This window comes from Cydia strobilella, chromosome Z (genome assembly GCF_947568885.1).
Source record: "Cydia strobilella chromosome Z, ilCydStro3.1, whole genome shotgun sequence".
In the NCBI taxonomy this organism is placed as follows: Eukaryota; Metazoa; Arthropoda; class Insecta; order Lepidoptera; family Tortricidae; genus Cydia; species Cydia strobilella.
Genome location: NC_086068.1, coordinates 34,669,116 through 34,690,637, shown reverse-complemented (window position 1 = coordinate 34,690,637; position 21,522 = coordinate 34,669,116). Strand labels below are relative to the sequence as shown.

General features: G+C 40.0%; 2 protein-coding genes and 1 long non-coding RNA gene across 3 annotated transcripts in view; all 3 read right to left on the bottom strand.

The window, feature by feature from the left end:
* LOC134754273 (exonuclease 3'-5' domain-containing protein 2) overlaps nucleotides 1-21,522 on the bottom strand; it is a 446,643-nt gene that overhangs the window by 10,185 nt on the left and 414,936 nt on the right. The window lies entirely within an intron of this gene.
* The window catches only part of LOC134754470 (adenylyl cyclase 78C-like), a 79,076-nt gene that overhangs the window by 37,879 nt on the left and 19,675 nt on the right, over nucleotides 1-21,522 (bottom strand). The window contains exons 5-7 of the mRNA XM_063690803.1: nucleotides 15,998-16,200; nucleotides 14,408-14,597; nucleotides 12,216-12,356 (exon numbers count right to left, since the gene is read on the bottom strand). Coding sequence (XP_063546873.1) covers nucleotides 12,216-12,356; nucleotides 14,408-14,597; nucleotides 15,998-16,200 — 534 coding nt within the window. The remainder of the gene's footprint in view (nucleotides 1-12,215; nucleotides 12,357-14,407; nucleotides 14,598-15,997; nucleotides 16,201-21,522) is intronic.
* On the bottom strand, nucleotides 8,590-9,901 carry LOC134753821 (uncharacterized). Its single transcript, XR_010128842.1, has 2 exons — nucleotides 9,845-9,901; nucleotides 8,590-8,751 (listed from the first exon to the last, which is right to left on the bottom strand). It is a non-coding gene; the product is annotated as an uncharacterized LOC134753821 (long non-coding RNA).

Sequence of the window (21,522 nt, the reverse complement as noted above, 5' to 3'; positions counted from 1 at the left end):
GTCCGGTAGGGGTTCCCCCATCTTACCATACCTGCCGGCCTAGCCAAGGTAACAATCGCTATCGCTTCGCCATCGAATCGATTTGTGTCTCTCTATCACTCTTCCATATTCGTGTGAGAGGGACAGCTGCGTTTCGTTCGCTACGTATCGTTAGCGATTGGCATGTTGTCTACGGGGCATGGGGGGCAAGATGGAGAGTAGGCACTTTTGGCCATTTTAATTTATTTTTAATTTAATTATCTAACTAGAGAGTTCCTAGTAAGTGTTGATTATGAAAGACTGATTACCAAAGATAATAATAAAAATAACAAAAACTTAAAAAGAATAGATTTTTAGTTTTATTGGACTTGAAACATTAAGTATACCGTCATTCCCACCTCTCCCCTACATTTCTTGACGTTGACGCAAAAATGACGTAGTTTAACATTCAGGGTGTTGTTTTATAACACTACAAATTGAGATAACTAATCTATTGACGACCGGTCTGGCCTACTTACTGCCTGCAAAGCCGATGGTCTTGGGTTCGAATTCCGATAAGGGCATATATTTGTGTGATGAAAACATATATTTATTCCTGAGTCATGGTTGTTATCTATGTATTTAAGTATATATTTATCTATATAAGTATGTATGTATATCCTCGCCTAGTACCCATAATACTCCCAATATTTATAAATAACAACAGAAATACATCATCTGTGAAAATTTCAACTGTCTAGCTATCACGGTTCATGAGATACAGCCTGGTGACAGATGGAACGGACGGACAGACGGACAGCGGAGTCTTAGTAATAGGGTCCCGTCTTTACCCTTTGGGTACGGAACCCTAAAAATGATGTAAAATGCTCATATTTGGATTATTGGTAAAAATCGTCCTTGACGTTGAAAATCCTGTCTTTTCACACCCGTTTACAATAAGTATGTAATAATAATAATTTTGTTCATTTTAGTAAATAAAGGATATTGTAATTTAAAATTATTTTATTATTTATATATACGGTGCTAACAAATTAGCTACAGAAATTTTACGAGATGGTACTTTACACTAGAACAATTAACTTTTAACAGAAATTAAGAAATTTTCTCATAATTTTTATTTTATTTACCGAACAAAATAAATAAACTATAATTATATCTAAAAAATAATCATCATGTATTTAACTGCTTGTTTGTCTTAAATGTCATTGTCAACGTGTCATTTGATTTATCAACGTGAAGTGGCCAGTTACGTTTTATATTTAAAAGAGGTTTTAGAATCTGTTCAATGAGGTCTCATTTAATTATCTCATTAACAGAGTTTTTTTACAAAGCAAATTTGTTTTCCAATTTTCTCAAAATAACATCATAAAACCTATAATGTTTCATACTTACATATACTTCAGGAGCCGAGTACTATCAACTGTAAAGATATCGGTAGCTAATTTGTTAGCACCTTTATAAGGCAAACAAAGAAGTACAAAGCCGTAAGCAGGTATTAAATTAATGCCCAAATTATATTGTGTATATTAATAAATTTGAATTATATGTTATTAATAACGTAATAATATACAAATATAAGCATAGAGTAATAAATTAATAAGCCTGCAGTATTTGAAATGTCCGTAATATATACAATTCCGAAATACGGGTACCACGGATGTTGCGCCACAAAATCTCGTATGTCAAGGTGTTTCGGCTGAAAACGCCCTGGCAGACTTATATATTCCTGAATAGAAGGTTCATATCTACCGACTGGAATTGGTTTCATGCTGGTATCAGATGGGTTAATTTAGGGGCCCCGATGGTCACCTTTGAGAGCGTATGCCAAGCACTTCCGGCAGGAATCATACTGGCAGATTTCGCTTTTCTGTATCTACCAGTAAATTTCTAACTGATGCCATAGCTATTATTGCAGTATCAGATGGGTTAAATGACCCCCCCTTTTTCGCACCGGAAGTGGCTATCTTTTTTGTACTTTCGGCCAGTTCCGCCGTGGCAGACTATCTAATTCGGACTTAGCATCACTTTTATGGGAAACCATTGTGCATCTCATCGCGGTATCACGTTGGTTCGAAACTTTACTGCCGGCTCTCCAACCATACCCTTTTAATTAAATATCTTTCTACGAAGGTTAAAGTACCTAGCTTAAAATAAAAAATTTACCCCTATAAATTTTCAACTCCTTTAAGGGGTGAATTTTTAAAATCGCTGAAATTACTTTTCTTCTATTCTAACAATATACCTTCATACAAAGATTCAAGTCCCGCACTCGTTAAAATGTTTGATCTCCATACAAACTTTCAACCCCCTTTTCACCATCTTGGGGGATGAATTTTTAAAAACGCTGAAATTAGTTTTCTTGTTTTTTAATATAATACCTTTTTGCAGTTTCAAGTTCCTAGCTTATAATAAAATTTGAACCCCAAGACAAAATTTCATCCCCTTTTTAACCCCAGTAGGGGTTAAATTTCCAAAAACGTCGACGTCTTTTTTTTGTAAGCGGCTATTATGCCTTTCTAAGAAGTGTCAAAGCATTTGTAATGGTTTCAAACTTTCGACCCCTTTTTAACCCTTTTAGGAGATGAATTTTTAAAAACACTGAAATTACTTTTCCTGTATTCTAATAATGTGCCCATATACAAAGTTTTAAGTCCCGCATTTGATAAAATTCTTAATCTCCATACAAACTTTCAACCCCTTTTTCACCACCTTAGGGGATGAATTTTCAAAAACGCTTAAATTAGTTTTCTTTGTTTTTTAATAATATATCTTTTTCCCAAGGTTCGAATTCATAGCTTAAAATAAAACTTTAACCCCATACAAACTTCGGACCCTCATTTCATCCCCTCAGGGGATCAATTTTGAAAAACCCCTTCTTAGTGGATACTAACGTTATAAAAACTACCTATTGTGAAAAATTCAGCTCTCTAGGTCCAACGGTTTGGGCTGGGCGTTGATTTAAGTGAGTCAGTCAGTCAGTCAGTCAGGACTTTTACGTTTATATATATAGACTAGCTGTTGCCCGCGACTTCGTACGCGTGGATTTGTATGTTGGTGGTTATATATTTTAAATGAGCATAGAACATTATGCAGCAAAAGTATGGTATATGTTGTTGGTAGTTGGAATTTCTACCACCTACCCTGAGTCAGTCTGTAATTATAGATTAAACTGTTAACGTGAGCTCCGTGTTTCAATATCAATTCCTAGCCTAAATACCACAGTTTGGCGACGAGTTAGTAATTCACGCGTGTGTTTAGTGTTTAGTGGATATAGGTAAAATAAATCCAGCTATAAGAAACAAATATGGCGAGTCAGGGAAACATGTTTGGTGGCAGTCTCACTTTCGATCATCGAACACATAAATATTTAAAAGTCGTTTGGGCCAGTTTTGCACGGCAAACGATATAATCGAAGCTTCGGATAAAGCTGGTGCCAAACGAAAGGCAATCCTGTTGACGTCGTTGGCGGAAGACACGTATCGTGTTGCAAGGAGTTTGTTGTTCCCGACGGAGCTCGATACAGTCGAGTATAAGACGCTTATAAAGCATTTTGACACTCATTTCGAATCAAAGAAAAGTTCGTTTTATAAGGCGGAACAGCGCACCGGGGAAGATTTAGCCGAATGGGCAACTCGAGTACGTAATTTAGCAGAGCATTGTGGGTTTAAAACGGAACTCGATTCGATGCTTCGTGATCGGTTCGTCCTCGGATTGGAGGATGTTAAGGAGAAGGAGAAGTTATTCGCTCAGAACTTGGAGACTTTGACGCTCAACAAGGCGCTGGAACTGGCGCAAAGCGTCCGATGTGCGCGCCAGGCGCTGCGCGCCACCGGGCCCGCGCCCGCGCCCGCCGCGCCGGCGCCGGCGCCCGTGTACGCCGTTCGGACCGGCGGGACCGGCAGCGGAGCGGCGCGACCTGCGGTGATGCTGGACTCTCGTTGTGAAGTGTGTGGTTATAAAAGTCATTCGAAAGATCAGTGTCGTTTTATAAATTTCACGTGCACTAAATGCAAGGTCAAAGGTCATTTGAAGCGTATGTGTACGGGTAAGGCGAAATACAGGAACAACCATTTCCTGACTGCGGATGACGACGACACCATCACAGGTAGTTTCGATCTTTTTAATATAAAATGCACTAATAAGAAACCTATGCTCGAAACGGTGTCATTAGCGGGCGAAAACATTTTATGTGAGATAGATACCGGTAGTGCCATTTCAATTCTTCCGTACTCTTTGTACATGAATGTTTTCGCTACGTACGAGTTACAGCCGTCCCTAGAGGTTTTTAATTGCTATAATGAAAGTAAGCTTATTCCAAAAGGATGCGTTACGTTACCGGTGACTTACGAAGGTTGCACTAAACAGATTAAAATGTTTGTCACGGTAAATAAATCCAAGAAACCTGTGTTGTTAGGACGAAAATTCATATGTGCGTTTGACTTACAACTAAGTAGCGCTTACTGTAATAATTTACAAAATACAGATTTGGGAAATCAATTTAAAAACAAATATGCCAAATTATTTTCAGATGAATTAGGGGAATTTAACAAATATAAAATAACCATAAAAATTAAGCCGGACAGTACATTGAAATTTTTTAAACCGCGTCCTGTGCCGTTAGCTCTTAAACCAAAAGTGGAGGCGGAGTTGCAGCGATTAATGGAGTTAGGTATACTGGAAAAAATTTATCAATCTGACATAGCCACTCCTATCGTTCCTGTGCTGCGACCCGACGGCAACATACGCATTTGTGGCGATTTTTCAGTCACACTTAATAAAGTTTTGTACTTATATAATTATCCATTGCCGAGAATAGAGGATTTGTTTGCGCGACTACACGGAGGAGTGGAATTCTCTAAACTGGACTTATCGCGCGCATACTCTCAATTAGTTCTGTGTTCTACTCTCAACGAGTCAAAACTGGTCGAGTAAAAAAAAAAATGCGTACCTGTGGTAATGTTCACCAATAAAAGGGCTCTTGGCAACTTTACCAGACCAACACTTTTCCAAACCGAGCTACAGCTGACCGATGAAGTAAAGTACTTAGGGCTAACTCTCGACAGTAAACTCAACTGGAACAATCACATCTACAAACGTATAGACAAGGCGGGAGTTGTCTTCTGGCAATGCAGAAGGATGATTAGCTCTATAAGACAATAATCCGCCCCTTACTCTGTTACGGTGCTCTGGTTTGGTGGCCAAGAACAAACCTAGGCAACGTACGAGACAAGCTACAAAGACTCCAAAGGCTCGCATGCGCGGCCACCACTGGCTGTACGAGGTCCACACCGACTGCAGCCATGGAGGTCATGTTAAGCCTTTACTTGTTGAGGTATTCCAAGCTGAGTGCATGGGCATCATAAACGCGGCGGCTGCCATCACTGCAAGGAAGGTAGTAGGATCCTCCATCCGCATACTCTCCGACAGTAGAGCAGTCTTGATGGCTCTAAAAAGCCATATAGTCACATCCAAACTTATACACGAATGCCACGAACGACTAATGGAGGTATGTCATAACAATAAGATCACCCTACAATGGATCAAAGGACACAGCGGATCCCGGGGTAACGATGCTGCGGACGAGCTTGCCAGGCAAGGATCGAGGGCGGGAGTGATTGGCCCAGAACCGATCCTCCCGATACCGTTTAGCAAGGTACGCTCAATGCTGCTAGCACTACAGGGAAACTACACACAGAACATTGGCTAAACCAGACTGGATGCAGACAGGCCAAACAAGCCATGCCTGGCATCAACGGAAAGCTCACAAGGGTGCTCCTTCAATTAGGAAAGACCCGTCATGGACTATTTAACAAACATCTTTTTATAACAGGTGTCACAGACAGTCCCCTATGCAGGGGATGCATGGAGACAGAAGAAACAGCCTCTCACGTAGTGCTGGAGTGCAGCGGAGTGGCCCCATACAGGGCAAAACATCTCGGATCCCCGAGGTCCTACTCAACATCAAAGGTTTGATAGGTTTCCTCGAGGAGCCGGGCTGGCAGGACTAGCCCACCTCCATGTCACGCAAAATAGGCGCCAGTCGTCGAGTTGCGGAAAATCGCCCGAACTACAATACAATACAATACAGGGCGTACCTGAACTAGCGGCAAACCGTTTGCAATGGTATGCATTGTTCTTATCGGCATATAACTTTAATATAGAATATGTTAAGGGAGAACACAATGTAGCCGATTTTTTGTCCCGTTCAGTCCGTTGTGCCCCGCAGGAAAACCTCGAACCCCAAAACGAACATGATAAAGCCATGTACATCAATTTTATACCGGACTCGATTTTAATGCCGCTTAGTGTCGTTGACATTCAAAAGGAAACCGCGAACGATGCAATTCTGAATAAGGTAAAAGATTACATAATAAACGGCTGGCCCGCTAAAATGCCGAAATATGTAGATTTAAAACCATATTTCGCTTGTCGTTTAGAGCTGTCATTAGAAAAGGGTTGCATTTTAAGAGGCCATAAGGTCGTAATTCCTTCGGTATACAGAGAACAAATTCTGTCAGAATTGCATAGCTCCCATTTCGGAATCGTGAAAACTAAAGCGGAAGCCCGAGTGCGAATGTGGTGGCCACATATAGAGAGGGATATTGAGGACAAAATAGGTACATGTAGTATTTGTGTTGCATTACGCAGTGATCCTCCCCGCGCTCTGCTAGCACCATGGCCCTACCCGGCCCGGCCTTGGGAGCGCGTGCATTTGGATTTGTTTTCGTGGCAAGCGAAACAGTTTTTAGTTGCGGTTGATGCCCACTCAAAATGGGTGGAATGCTTTTTGTTAACGGTTACAAATACTAGCGCCATTATAGATAAATTATGCGAAATTTTTAGTAGGTACGGTTTAGTGCGAACCTTAGTTACCGATAACGCTAGTAATTTTTGTTCGAGGCAATTTGAAGATTATTGTAAGTTAAACGCACGCACGCACGTCGCCGCCCGCAGCCAGCGCCGGCGCCGTCGCCGACGCCGCGGTGTCGTCCTCATCCGCAGCGCCTAATCCGCCGTCTAATGTGTGCGCGAAACAGATCTTACATAGTAAACATTATGGTGGAATACGTAAATGTAATTTTAATATAAATGATACCGTATTAGTGAAAAACATATTTTCAAATGGAAATAAACATGAGTGGAGAAAAGGGATTATTATTAAGGAACTGGGGTCAAGAATATACGAGGTATTTGTGCCGGAATTAAACATAACAGTAAAAAAACACATCGATCAGCTGTTGGCATACAAAGGAGCACCGCTTGCATTTGACGTGGACGATTTGAGCCTATACGGAGACGAAGATGACGGTGACTCCGAGCTCGAAGGACTCAATGGAAACGATTCATTCTGTTCACTCCCAGATGATGGCCAACCTGCATCATCACAGACCCCTGCTCCTGCAGTAATAGAGGAAAGTACTCAGTTTGACAATGAGGTCATTGATGGCCGCCCTGAGGGCCAGTTGCCCCGGGCACAAGGGGGCGAGGAGCCCGGCGCCTTGCCCGCGGAAAGCGCCACGAGCGGACCGGTACCCGCACCACCGGAGCCTGCTGAGGGACGGGTTGTGCGATCCACTAGAAATAAGAACGCTACTTATAAGACTTAGTTATTTCGTTTTCTGTAACTGTTATTTTTGAAACTATTGGTGGAAGGATTATGGTATATGTTGTCGGTAGTTGGGATTTCTACCACCTACCCTGAGTCAGTTTGTAATTATAGAATGAACTGTTAACGTGAGCTCCGTGTTTCGATATCAATTCCTAGCCTAAATACCACAAAAAGATATCAGTAGGGACGGTAAATCATTTGTTAATATTAAATCTTATTTGTTAAAAATATTTTTTTTATATACAGCGCATGAAATTTGTTTTTCACAAAGTACGAAGTTTCAAGCCCCTAACTGAAAAAAAATGTTCTCGATATAATCCCTCTCAACACTGACAACACTTAGATTTTCAAGTCCACTATTTAAAAAAACATGTTCGCTCCCGCTGCAAACTTTATTAATACAAACTCTTCAAACACGGTGCAATCAGTTTTCGTCTATTTTAATATAATGTTCCTAGCTAAAACGAAAACTTGTACTACATATAAACTTACATCCCCTTTTTAACACCCTTAGGGGTAGAATTATTAAGAACGTTGAAATAACTTTTTTTGTAATATTATACAATGCCTTTCTAAGAAGTTTCAATAAGCATTTGTAATGGATTCAGACTTTCCACCCCTTTTTAACCCTTTTAGGGGATGAATATTTAAAAACGCTTAAATTACTTTTCTTGTATTCTAATAATATGCCTTTATACAAAGATTTAAGTCCCGCACCCAAAGAAATGTTTGATCTCCATACAAATTTTCAGCCCCCTTTTTTATCACCTTGGGGGATGAATTTTCAAAAACGCTAAAATCAGTTTTCTACTCTTTTAATGATATACCTTTTTACGAATTTTCTAATTCCTAGCTTAAAATAAAATTTGAACCCTATACAAACTTTCAAACCCTTTTCAACTCCTTTAAGGGGTGAATTTTTAAAATCGCTGAAATTACTTTTCTTCTATGCTAATAATATACCTTTATACAAAGATTCCAGTGACGCACTCAATAAAATGTTTGATCTCCATACAAACTTTCAACTCCCTTTTCACCACCTTAGGGGATGAATTTTCAAAAACGCTGAAATTAGTTTTCTTGTATTTTAATAATATATCTTTTAACGAAGTTTCAAATTGCTAGCTTAAAATAAAACTTGAACCCCATACAAATTTTGGACCCTCATTTCATCCCCTTAGAGGATGAATTTTGAAAAATCCCTTCTTAGTGGATACTAACGTTATAAAAACTACCTATTTTGAAAAATTCAGCTCTCTAGGTCCAACGGTTTGGGCTGGGCGTTGATTTAAGTGAGTCAGTCAGTCAGTCAGTCAGTCAGGACTTTTACGTTTATATATATAGACTAGCTATTGCCCGCGACTTCGTACGCGTGGATTAACCCTTTTAGGGGATGAATATTTAAAAACGCTTAAATTACTTTTTTTGTATTCTAATAATATGCCTTTATACAAAGATTCAAGTCCCGCACTCAAAAAAATATTTGATCTCCATACAAACTTTCAACCCAATTTATACCACCTTGGGGGTGAATTTTCAATAATTCTGAAATAAGTTTTTTTCTCATATCTTTCTATGAAGTTTCAAGTACCTAGCTCAAAATAAAATTAGGACCACGACAAACTTTCAACCCCATTTTAACCACTTTAGGGGACGAATTTTTAAAAACGCTGAAATCACTTTATGTAAAGATTCAAGTCGCGCACTTAAAAAAATGTTTGACCTCCATACAAACTTTCTACCCCTTTTTCACCACCTTAAGGGATGAATTTTCAAAAACGCTGAAATTAGTTTTCTTCTCTTTTAATGAAATACCTTTTTACGAAGTTTCAAACTCTTAGCTTGAAATATAATTTGGACCCTATACAAACTTTCAACCCCTTTTAACCCTTTTCAGGAATGAATTTTTAATAACGCTGAAATTACTTTTCTTGTATTCTAATAAATTGCCTTTATACAAAGATTCAAGTCCCACACTCACAAAAATATTTGATCACCATACAAACTTTCAATCCCGTTTTCACCACCTTGGGGGATGAATTTTTAAAAACGCTGAAATTAGTTTTCTTGTTTTCTTATTATAATTAATAAACATTTATATTATAAAATTTGTACCCCAAGACAAACTTTCATCCCCTTTTTAACCCCCTTAGGGGTTGAATTTCCAAACACGTCAATATTACTTATTTTTGTAATCGGCTATTATGCCTTTCTAGGAAGTTTCAAAGTATTTAGTAATGGATTCAAACTTTCAACCCTTTTTAACCCATTTAGGGGATGAATTTTAAAAAACGCTGAAATCACTTTTCTTGTATTTAAATAATATGCCTTTATACGAAGTTTCAAGTCCCGCACTAAAAAAAATTATGATCTCCATACAAACTTTCTACCCCTTTTTCACCACCTTAGGGGATGAATTTTGAAAAATCCCTTCTTAGTGGATACTAACGTCATAAAAGCTACCTATTGTGAAAAATTCAGCTCTCTAGGTCCAACGGTTTGGGCTGGGCGTTGATTTAAGTGAGTCAGTCAGTCAGTCAGTCAGTCAGGACTTCTACGTTTATATATATATAGATTTAAAAAAAACTACTTACCAGATCTCGTTCAAACCAATTTTCGGTGGAAGTTTGCATGGTAATGTACATCATATATTTTTTCAGTTTTATTATTCTCTTATTTTAGAAATTACAGGGGGAGGGGGGGCCACACATTTTACCACTTTGGAAGTGTCTCTCGCGCAAACTATTCAGTTTAGAAAAAAATGATACCAGAAACCTCAATATCATTTTTGAAGACCTATCCATAGATACCACACGGATGGGTTTGATGAAAAAAAATTTTTTGAGTTTCGGTTTCAAGTATGGGGAACCCCCAAAATTTATTGTTTTTTAGGGTTCCGTACCTCAAAAGGAAAAAACGGAACCCTTATAGGATCACTCATGCGTCTGTCTGTCTGTCCGTCTGTCATAGCCTATTTTCCGAAACTACTGGACCAATTAAGTTGAAATATGTAATATGTACATATGTAAGTTTGTGACCCAAAGATGGACATGTAATGTAAACAAATAAAATTTAAACATGGGGACCACTTTTAAATTAGAAAATTGAAAAATAAAGTTTTTCAAACTATATCGTGTTACATATCAAATGAAAGAGCTCATTGTGAGAAACTCAAATATATATTTTTTATAATTTTAGGATAAACAGTTTAGAAGTTATTCAAGAAAATATACAAAAAATTACCATTCCCCCTTTATCTCCGAAACTACTGGGTTTAAAATTTTGAAAATAATACACAAAATAGTTCTTTACCTATAGATCACAGGAAAACCTATTAGAAATCTGTAGTCAAGCGTGAGTCGGACTTAATTACTTAGTTTTTGATCCGACCCCTACGGGTTTTTTAAAGACATTTCACATAAAAAATACATTGTTTAAATTGTGTAATGTACGGAACCCTTGGAACGCGAGTCCGACTCGCACTTGGCCGGTTTTTTTATTTTTGTGTGAGAATCTTAATGCGGTTCACAGAATACATCTACTTACCAAGTTTCAACAGTATAGTTCTTATAGTTTCAGAGAAAAGTGGCTGTGACATACGAACGGACAGACAGACAGACAGACAGACATGACGAATCTATAAGGGTTCCGTTTTTTGCCATTTGGCTACGGAACCCTAAAAAACAATATACTTACAGTAACTGCATTGTATACAGGATGGCCAAAAAATAAGTGCATTCCCGTTGCCAGGGAGGTTTTGGGATTATACTGAACAACTTTTACTATGGGACCAACCACGAAATAGCGAAAACAAATTTACCCTCCCATACAAAATGGACCAGCTAAAATGTATGAAACAGCCAAATTTTTTTTTGCGATTCCGGGGTTCGATTTCCCATAGGAAAAGTTGTTCAGTATAATCCCAAAGCCTCCCTGGCAAAGGGAATGCACTTATGTTTTAGCCACCATGTAAGTATATACCAAATCTGTTTAAGTATATGTTTATAAAAATGTAAGCTCATAGAAATCTTTTGAATGACCTGAAGGCGGAGTTAAACTCCTTTTTTAATGCGCTGGTCTTTACATCACCCAGGCTTGGTAACACTCTTGCTTTCGGCGAGAGGCCTTTTCGCCAGATCGACTAAACCAAGGTTGGGATTTGCCCCAACAGGGACCACAGAGGATTGAATGAAAAGCTCCATTCATCGCAGCACCACGTCAACCACAAAATCAGCAAACGAGATTAGGCTCATCCGGCGAGAAGCAAACGTTCCTCCATGGGTAGGGTAGGTAGGACGCAAATATCGACCGCATCCCATCCCAATCTGCTGACTTATAGTGCTACACAAGGCGGCTACAAGCAAATCGCCTCTCCACGATTCGCGAAGGCGCAGTAATCAATTGTGTTAAGCCATATAATATGTCAAAGCAAAGTCGTAATCAGGGTCTCCCCGCATGCTCGGTCTTACGTCTTACAACGCCGAAATCGCCAAGAATTATGATTATGATCTCAGCGGATGGGATCTGCTGCCGCACGGAGTCTGCAGCCGTTCTAGGTATATTATATTCTAGTTAGACATATCAATATCATTTATATTATTTATCTGTACGTGTATAACTCACTTACCAGTGAACCCTTTTATATCGGCGTAAAGTATGGAAACATTTTGGTGTCGCTGAATGTACAAATTATTGAACTGCTGGTCTTGAAACTCTCCTTCCCTTGAGACGTGGTTGGCGATCTCCTTGGCCAGGAAGTCCGGGATTACTGTACGGGTGTACGTCAATTAATTAAATCAGTTTATACCCATCTGTATCACGTCACGTGACACTCTACACTACATATAAAGTGATTGGGATGCTTTATTGTTCCCTTAAAATTAAACTTATTTCGCTTAGGTAAGCGAAACAAGTGTTATTTTTAACTGTTTTAAGGAACCATATAACTAGGGAATGCAAAAACCGGACAAAATTCAAAACCGGTTATTAACCGAAAGACATGACACAAAACCGGTTAACCGGTTAAAAACCGGTTTTACGACAAACATTGTAAAACATTATTTCTGAATATTTTTTCAGAGCTTTAGGGTTCTAACTAGATGTTCTGCTTTACTTTATGGCTCCTCTACACTATCGGCGATGATAGACGATGACTGGCGGGCACGATAGTGAAGAGGAGAAATGAAGTATTGTCTGCTCTTAATATCTTTATATTTATAATGTAGAAAAAATACTTATATCTCCTGTTAAAGTTAGTATCCCAGTCTTTTTAAAATATGGGTAGGGGACAAATCTATCGTGAAAATGAACAACTTCTAGTACTTTGGATAAATATAAATACTATGAGTTTGACGCCATATATCACCACTATCACCAGGTCCAGTGCGGATTTATTAAATAACGGTAGGCTACAAAAGTGTTCTGCTATCAATAGGGGATATTACTGCAATGTTCTGCCACCAGAGTGCAGGACTAGCCTTTTTAGTAAACCATAGAGTAACTACTGTACCATTAACATGTTTTTGTTAAGTCTTCAGTCCGCCTTGATGCATCTGTAGGCGGTTCGTTTACAGATGACCTACCGGGAAACGCGAATCCGAAATTTCGCTATCTGCCTCTTTATCGCTCGAATATGCAAGTGACAGAGATAACAAAATTTCCATTTTCTTGTTTCTCGATAGAACCTCAGATTGTGGTAGTGGCGCCCTGGCGCCCCCTACGCAGAGTTTCGCGTAATATTCCCTATTTTTGGAATGTTTCACTTATCATCAATACACCGTATGTGTTTACTGACTGACTGTACGGGCGATTGGCATGCTTAGGTACATCTATGTTATCATTATCGCGCTATGAACTTAAGTTAATTTGTTATAAATGTGTAACTAATTTAATTACGGCTTCGCTCATTATTCCGTTTTTGAGTGAAAATAAATGCTGTTTGTTTCATCGCGGCTCTTTACAAGTATTCTAACTACTGTCAGGATTTTTCAGGGAGATAAGACACTTACAAACACCGGCCAAGTGCGAGTCGGACTCGCGAACGAAGGGTTCCGTACCATTACGAAAAAAAAACGGCAAAAAAAACACGTTTGTTGTATGGGAGCCCCATTTAAATATTTATATTATTCTGTTTTTAGTATTTGTTGTTATAGCGGCAACAGAAATAGATCATCTGTGAAAATATCAACTGTCCAGCTATCACGGCTTATGAGATACAGCCTAGTGACTGACAGACGGACAGCGGAGTAGTAATAGGGTCCCGTTTTTACCCTTTGGGTACGGAACCCTAAAAACTAATGAGGATGGCATTAACAACTTCCAAAAAAAAATAATTAAGTATTGTTTTCACATTGAAAAATAATAAATAAAACATAACGATTACATTACATTTAAAATAGTTTAACTTTAAAGCTATTTTAATACCTTTTTAGGTCGTTTCATACGATAAATATCATTTCGGTTATTAACCGGTTGTTGGCTCCAAAAACCGGTTTTTAACCGAGCATAAAATGTCTCGGTTAACCGGTTTGCATTCTCTACATATAACCCCGTATATACCTACCTATATAATATTTAAATATGTAGGTAGGTAGGTATACTACTCTTATTCTACCTACTGGTAGGTAAATTTGTGCTAATGAAAGTAGAGACTAGAAAAAGGTCGTATGAGTTTTTGTTTGAGTGTAAAACTGACCCGAAAATAAAACTACCCCCTTTTAAGAAATACGGTCTAGCTTTCACTAAAAAGTCTTATTTCCTCCTTCTAGTATTCTGACGAATTTATAAACATGCGGATGGCGGGTGGAGGTCATTTATTACCACTTTGGAAGAGTTTCCACTGGCGGTCGTTCTCGCGCTTGGTCCGCTGGCGCGTGCGCACGGAGCGGTAGGTCTCGCCGAAGGCCTTGCGCTGGCCCCAGTCCGTCAGGTACTTGGCGTAGAGGCCAGCTAAATTTACTGCTAAGTAAAGCAGCGTGTTGGCTATCAGGATTCGCGTCTTGCATTGCTCCTTAATCATAAACAAATCATTGTAGGTATTGTATTGCGTGCATTCATCTTTAAACAATAATTTTTATAGGTATATTATAATATGCCATGCATGATATTGAATGAAATGAAATACTGAAGTAAGTAAACAAAATCATTAGTATATAGGTACATTAAATATTTAATTAGTATAAAGTTACAAAATGTACAATACCTATAGATAATATACGACGTAAATTTTAAAGCTTGTGTCGATGTTTGTTTTCTTAAGGTACCGTAGAATCAGAGAGCGGAGTTTTTGAAATATCGTACCGCTGTTTTAGATCACAATAGGTACGGTTGCTAAAAATTTAATTAGCAATCTTGAGGATTTTCTTTTAGTGACCCTGATTTTTTAACTTTCGCTCGAGAGAAAAAAATCACGAACATATAGGTTTAAAACGCACTTTATAAATATTGTAACAATTTCTGTACAAAAGCTAAAAATATGAAAATTGCTTGTAAAAATGCGCAATTTTATTTTTGAGGGAACCCATTGATTACTTTTTTAGTTAAAACTTACAACAAATTAAAAAACATGATATCCGCAGTCCCGAGCACGCACATACTTACATCTGGCTCACACTTACGCTCAGTGAGAGTGAGAGAAGAACACGTACCTACGGGGGCGTAAAGCCAGGAGCTTAGAAGGTAATAAAGTATGGCGCGCCGCGCGAATGTTGCGACGTAAGATATGCATGGCATTTGGTTTTATTGAGGTATGTAAATAAAGAGAGAGCTGAAGCGCTGGGGCCCTATTCGAGATGCACAACTGTCAGTTTCGGCTTCAACATCAGTTCAACAGTGGAATGAATCATTTGTTCATCAACTGTGGAAAGTATCATTTGGTACGACCAAAAGTCATTCATTGAAAAAATTATGCAACAAAAATCAACTTTGTTTTCTTACTACTATACGGTTTAAAATGGTTTGGTTTCGTTGTCACCTAACTGTGGATTGCTAATGTCAAAGTTACCTATTCGACAACACACGATTTCTTTCATTCAACTGAAGTTCAACACGAAACGTCACTTAACGCATGTCGAATACCGCTCCTGGTGGCCTAGCGCTAGCGGTGAGAGCGTGCGACTTACCAACCAACCACCAAAGAGTTTTTCGGAACTTATGTACTAAATATCATTTGATAATATTAATCAGTCGCGTTTCGGTGAAGGAAAACATCGTGAGGCGGACTAATCCCTCTTCCTCCTCTTTACCCTCTGGGTTGGAAGGTCAGATGGCGGTCACTTTCGTAAAAACTAATGCCTACGCCAAATCTTGGGATTAGTTGTCAAGCGGACCCCAGGCTCCCATGAGCCGTGGCAAAAAGCCAAGATTATTCAAAGAAGAAAAAGAAGTAAAGAAAGAGAGAGCATTATATACTTGCGGATGAGTACAATCTGGTTCCTGGCTGCTGGTAATGTGCAGCGCGGCGGCCAACAGGTGCGCCATGGACGCCAGCAGTCCCACCACCATGCACCAGCCCAGCGACAGCGGCAGCATGGCGTACGGCACGAACACGATGAACAGCATGTACCACACCTGGTGCTCCGCTGACTCAAACCCTATGCCTGTCCCGCTGAGCCCTGCCGCACCAATACGGATGTTCACATGAATCGCGAATATATAAAATGTTATGTTTTTAACATAGCATTACAGGGAATATTAATTAGAATGCTGAAAATCATATTTTGTAAGTGTAAATATGCGTAATGACCTAATGACTGTAAACGCAAATCGGAGCGCGTGACGTCACGGTGTGAGAAACACGCACAGACAAGTTGTCAAACCAGGTGAGGTGGTCCTCTGGCAGTGGCACCGACAGCAGTTTGTTTATCACATCGTTACGGCATCCAGATCACGTGACAGCTTGGAGCGTTTTTGCGCGTAAACACTAAACTAATTAAAGTCCATTTTTATTAAAAATTAATGAATAAAAATTTAAAATAGTACATTTCGATGCTAGTGCGGAAAGTATGTAAGAATGACATTTCCGCACGTGTATAGAACGATGTTTTTTAATACAATCTTTAAATTGTATATACAGATGTCAATCACAATGAAAAAATCAACGATGATCAACTCTGGTCAACGTGGGACTCGAACCCACATCCTTGGATTGCCGGTCCAATGCGTTACCAATTGCAATTTTTCATTGTGATTGACATCTGTATATACAATTTATAGATTGTAATAATGTGGTACGTCCCACAATAAAAAAAGGAAAAATATATTAACATTTTTTAATACAGTTGCAAAAAAATAAGAAAAACAACAAGTAAGGAATTCGAAACTTTTATATTAATAATTCTGTCAATTCTGTGACATCATTGACATCATGAAGAGGTGTTTTTTTAGCTGGGTGGTATTATTATTGAAACCACTTCAATGTAAGTTTTTTTTAAATGCATGTTCACGCACAGACAGACAGAAATAATTGTAAATATAAAACATTGTACTATTATTACCCAAATATCGTTAATTACGATTATTTGTGTATCGTACATTTATAAAAACAATATCGAATGTTGCCTTTGGAAACTTAAAGCAAAAATACGAAATAAGAATACGAAAAATATACATATTTCATATTCTATTACTTACCTCTTCATCATTATAACACATCTATTTTTTTATATTGAATATTGAAAAACCGTTCTTAATGAGTTGTCTGAATGGACCGGAACGCCTGTCAAAGAAGAGGCGTTTTTTCTTTTTGTCTAAGCAAGAAGAAGCAGCAGCAGCTTGATTATCTACAGCAGCTTCACTGATGTAGATAATCAAGATAAAAACGAGAGCCCTAAATAAATCTTCAAGAGTGGATATCTCAAAAACTATACAAGATATCAAAAACCTTGACCTAATAAAACTTGTAACAAATTAAATCACTTTTCATTGTGTATGTGGGCATGTCGCTCAGACGCATAGTTTCCGAGATATAATCGAAAAACCGAACCAACGAACGAACGAACGAAAAATTGAACCTTTAAACCCCCCCCCCCCTTGTCCCGTAATGACATAATTTCCGCACTAGCATCGAAATGTACTATTTTGCAAAAAATACGTCTATCTATAAAATGAAAACAGTTCTAAAAAATTGTCAACATCCCTATTGCATTCAAAAAGGGTCAAAAAGGGGTGGTAATTGGTCAGAATCTGGGGTGGTAATTGGTCAGAATCTACCTCCTTGCAGTCCACCCTGGGCAACGGCTTCACTCTGAAGACGGCTAAAAGATTCCGACTGTTCCTGGCAAGCTGGATCTGCTCCCTCTGAGCCTCCCAGCTATTCCTGTGTTCAAAGCCCTTGATTTAAAACTACAATGCGCTCAAGAATCTGCCCCTTAGCGGGCCAATCGACAAAAAGTCTAGGACCATCTGTCCTTATACTGCAAATTAACATTGAAGGTATGTCACAATCTAAATGCGACTACCTTGCGCGACTTGCTCATGATAACCATGTTGACGTGATAACCGTCCAGGAACATCACATAGATAATATAACCAAATTTGACAACCGCGGGAACATCCCAGGTTTTAACTTAGTAGCCTATACCCTTTCTCCTATATATGGTTCAGCTGTTTACGTAAGATCCACAATCACAAGTGCACAAATAATAGAAGTGACTGCTCATAACAAACTTAGAGGTCATTACGTTAAAAATATGTAACATCTCTTTAACATCAGTATACAAGCCTCCTAACAATGTCTTCTCAACCCCTCCCTTTAAAACTTACCCTCATCCAGCGATCTTCTTGGGGGACTTCAATAGCCGACACTGCCTGGGGATACCCATCCAACAATCCCAACGGCGAGATCCTAAATAAGTGGTGTATGGAGGAAAACCTCCATCTTATCTTCGACGCCAAACAGAAAGGATCTTTCCGGTCGGCACGGTGGCAACGTGATACTAATCCAGGCCTCTGTTCTGCCTCTGAGGATGAACATGGAAATATACTACCTATCAGCAGAGTAATTCTTAATGACTTTCCCCGTAGTCAGCATCGCCCCGCTCTTGTGAAGATGGGATTGGAGGTCCCGATTGTCAACTCTTTGCCGAAACCGCGCTGGAATATGATGAAGGCTGACTGGGTAGCATATAAACACCAAATGGATGCAAATATAAGATGGCTAAAACCAGAAGCATCAAACTATGATAGATTCTGCGGCATAGTCATAGGTGCGGCCAAAAGGTGCATTCCTAGAGGCTTTAGAAAAGAATCTATCCCTGGCTGGTCTCCGGAAATCGAAGAAACATATCAAGAGTACCTCGAAAAAAATGAAGCTTCCACTGCCAATAAACTCCTGGACGCCCTGGGGGAGGCCCGTCGGCAGAAGTGGATGAACAGAGTCGAAGGCATGAACTTCACACACTCGAGCAGGAAAAGCTGGGCTTTATTGCGAAAACTGGGTGGTGGAGCACTAACTGACACTAGATCAGCTACTGTGCACCCGGACAACATCGCGGAACGCCTCAAAAACATCACAAAGAGCGCGGGTCTTGACAAAGCCTTCGCTAAAAATATCAGACGCAAAAACAAGGCCCTACTCGATCCTCAAAATCGATGCACGACCTTTGATTCACCTTTCAGCGCGGACGAGGTTTGCCGGTCTTTGAGGTATGTTAAATGCGGGAAAGCCGCTGGGCTGGACGACATCTACCCTGAATTCCTTACCCATCTTGGTAAGCGAGCGGTGCGATGGCTAACAGATTTCTTTAGCAATATCTTTGAAACTGGCATATTACCCGCCGTTTTTATGAAGTATAAGGTAATAGCCATACTAAAGCCTGGAAAAACTCCTGATGATCAGGCTAATTTCAGGCCCATATGACTGCTAAGTGTTACGTTTAAACTACTGGAGCGTTACTATACAACAGAATTAGGAATGAAGTGGACAAACATATTCCCGCTGAGCAGGCAGGCTTTCGTGCCGGTAGAAGCTGCTGCGACCAGGTTTTAGCGCTAAGCAGCCATATCGAAGCCGGATTTCAGCGAGGACAGAAAACTCTGACAGCTTTCGTGGATCTAAGTGCAGCGTACGACACTGTATGGGTTAGCGGGCTGATCCACAAGGTAGGCAAGATCATTCCGTCTCTGAAAATCCTCCGTCTCCTAGGGAACATGATGGGACCACGAAAGATTACCGTGCTCTTAGGCGACACAGCCAGTAAATACAAGATGCTGAAGAACGGACTTCCGCAAGGTTCAGTCCTGGCTCCGCTCCTGTTTAACATATACACCAGCGACATGCCCCCCACTCAAGGTCACAAATTTCTGTACGCCGATGATATTGCGCTCACAATTCAGACTAAGAGTTTTGAGGCCGGCGAAGCCGTGTTCGCGCGAGACCTGGATACCTTACATCAGTACTACACCAAATGGGGACTCCACCCGAATCCTTCAAAAACAGAGGTTACCGCTTTCCATCTAACAAACAGCCTGGCAAACAGAGAGGTGGATGTTACTTTCTGCGGTCAAAAAATCCGCCACAACCCTAACCCGAAATATCTAGGGATCACGTTGGATTGATCACTTACACACAAGGCGCATATGGAAAACCTAAGCCAGAAGGTAAAGACACCTGAACCTCATAAATAAGCTGGCCGGGACTTCGTGGGGTGCTCGAACTGACGTGCTGCGAACATCTTCTATGGCACTTGTATACTCCCCGGCGGAATACTGTGCACCAGTGTGGTACAAAAGCGCTCATACCAGTAAGGTAGACGTTCAACTGAACCGAGTGATGCGAACGATATCTGGCAGCTTGCTGCCTACCCCCACCAGCTGGCTCCCCGTGTTATCGCACATTGCTCCTCCGGACATCAGAAGAACTCGGGCTGCTGCACGAGAATGGGATAAAGCATCCACACAGGCACTACCGATAAGAGGGACGCTGGACCACCTTCCTCGAGCGCGCCTTCCATCTCGCAAACCTATCTGGTCCGACTACCAGCTACAGGGCCAAGAACCATTTAATGTCTCTGCGGAGTGGAGAAAGCAGTGGCATGAACAAAATGGTGACTCCAACACAGACCCCACTAAACTGCCGACTGGGTTTAAAGACCAACGGAAGATCTGGGTCACTCTGAACCGTATCCGAACGGGAGAAGGACGCTGTAATCACAACCTTCACAGATGGGGAATTTCACCGACAGCAGCCTGTGACTGTGGGGAGCCTTTTCAAACGATCACTCACATTGTAGAAAAATGTCCCATGAGGCGATTTGCCGGAGGCATGCAGGACCTGTTAGCACTCACACCGGAAGCAAGGGACTGGCTACTCAATTTAGATATACAGGTACTTCATACCTAATAGGAGGACTCGACCACTATGTATTTACCAACTAAGATTGAAATGAAATAAATTATTATCTTATCTATTATCTTATATATATTTCTTTCTTTTTTGTATGACTAAAATTGTAAATCTTTATCAGGAATAAAGCCATACGATATAATAATAATAAGGGTGATTCAAACTATTTGCGCCAAATAACCAAGACTTGATGGTGCTACTGAAAACCACAGAAGTTTTCAGTACCGCCATCAGAATGGAGTTTGGTGTCGATAAGTGTGCGGTTATGCATGTACAGCGGGGGAAGGTTGTAAATTCAACAAATTTACAACTTTCTGAGACTATGTCTTTTAGATCTATCTCTGAATCAGAAACCTATAAATACCTTGGTATGTCACAGTCGTTGGGTATTGAGGATGAGGGTATTAGACGGACGGTGAAGGAGCGCTTTTTCAGTCGGCTCACAAAAGTCCTTAACAGTCTTTTGTCAGGAGGCAACAAAGTGCGCGCCTTCAACGCCTGGGTAATGCCCCTACTCATATACTCCTTTGGCATACTAAGGTGGACTCAGACCGAGCTGGATGCCCTGGATCGGAGGGTCCGGCTACTGCTC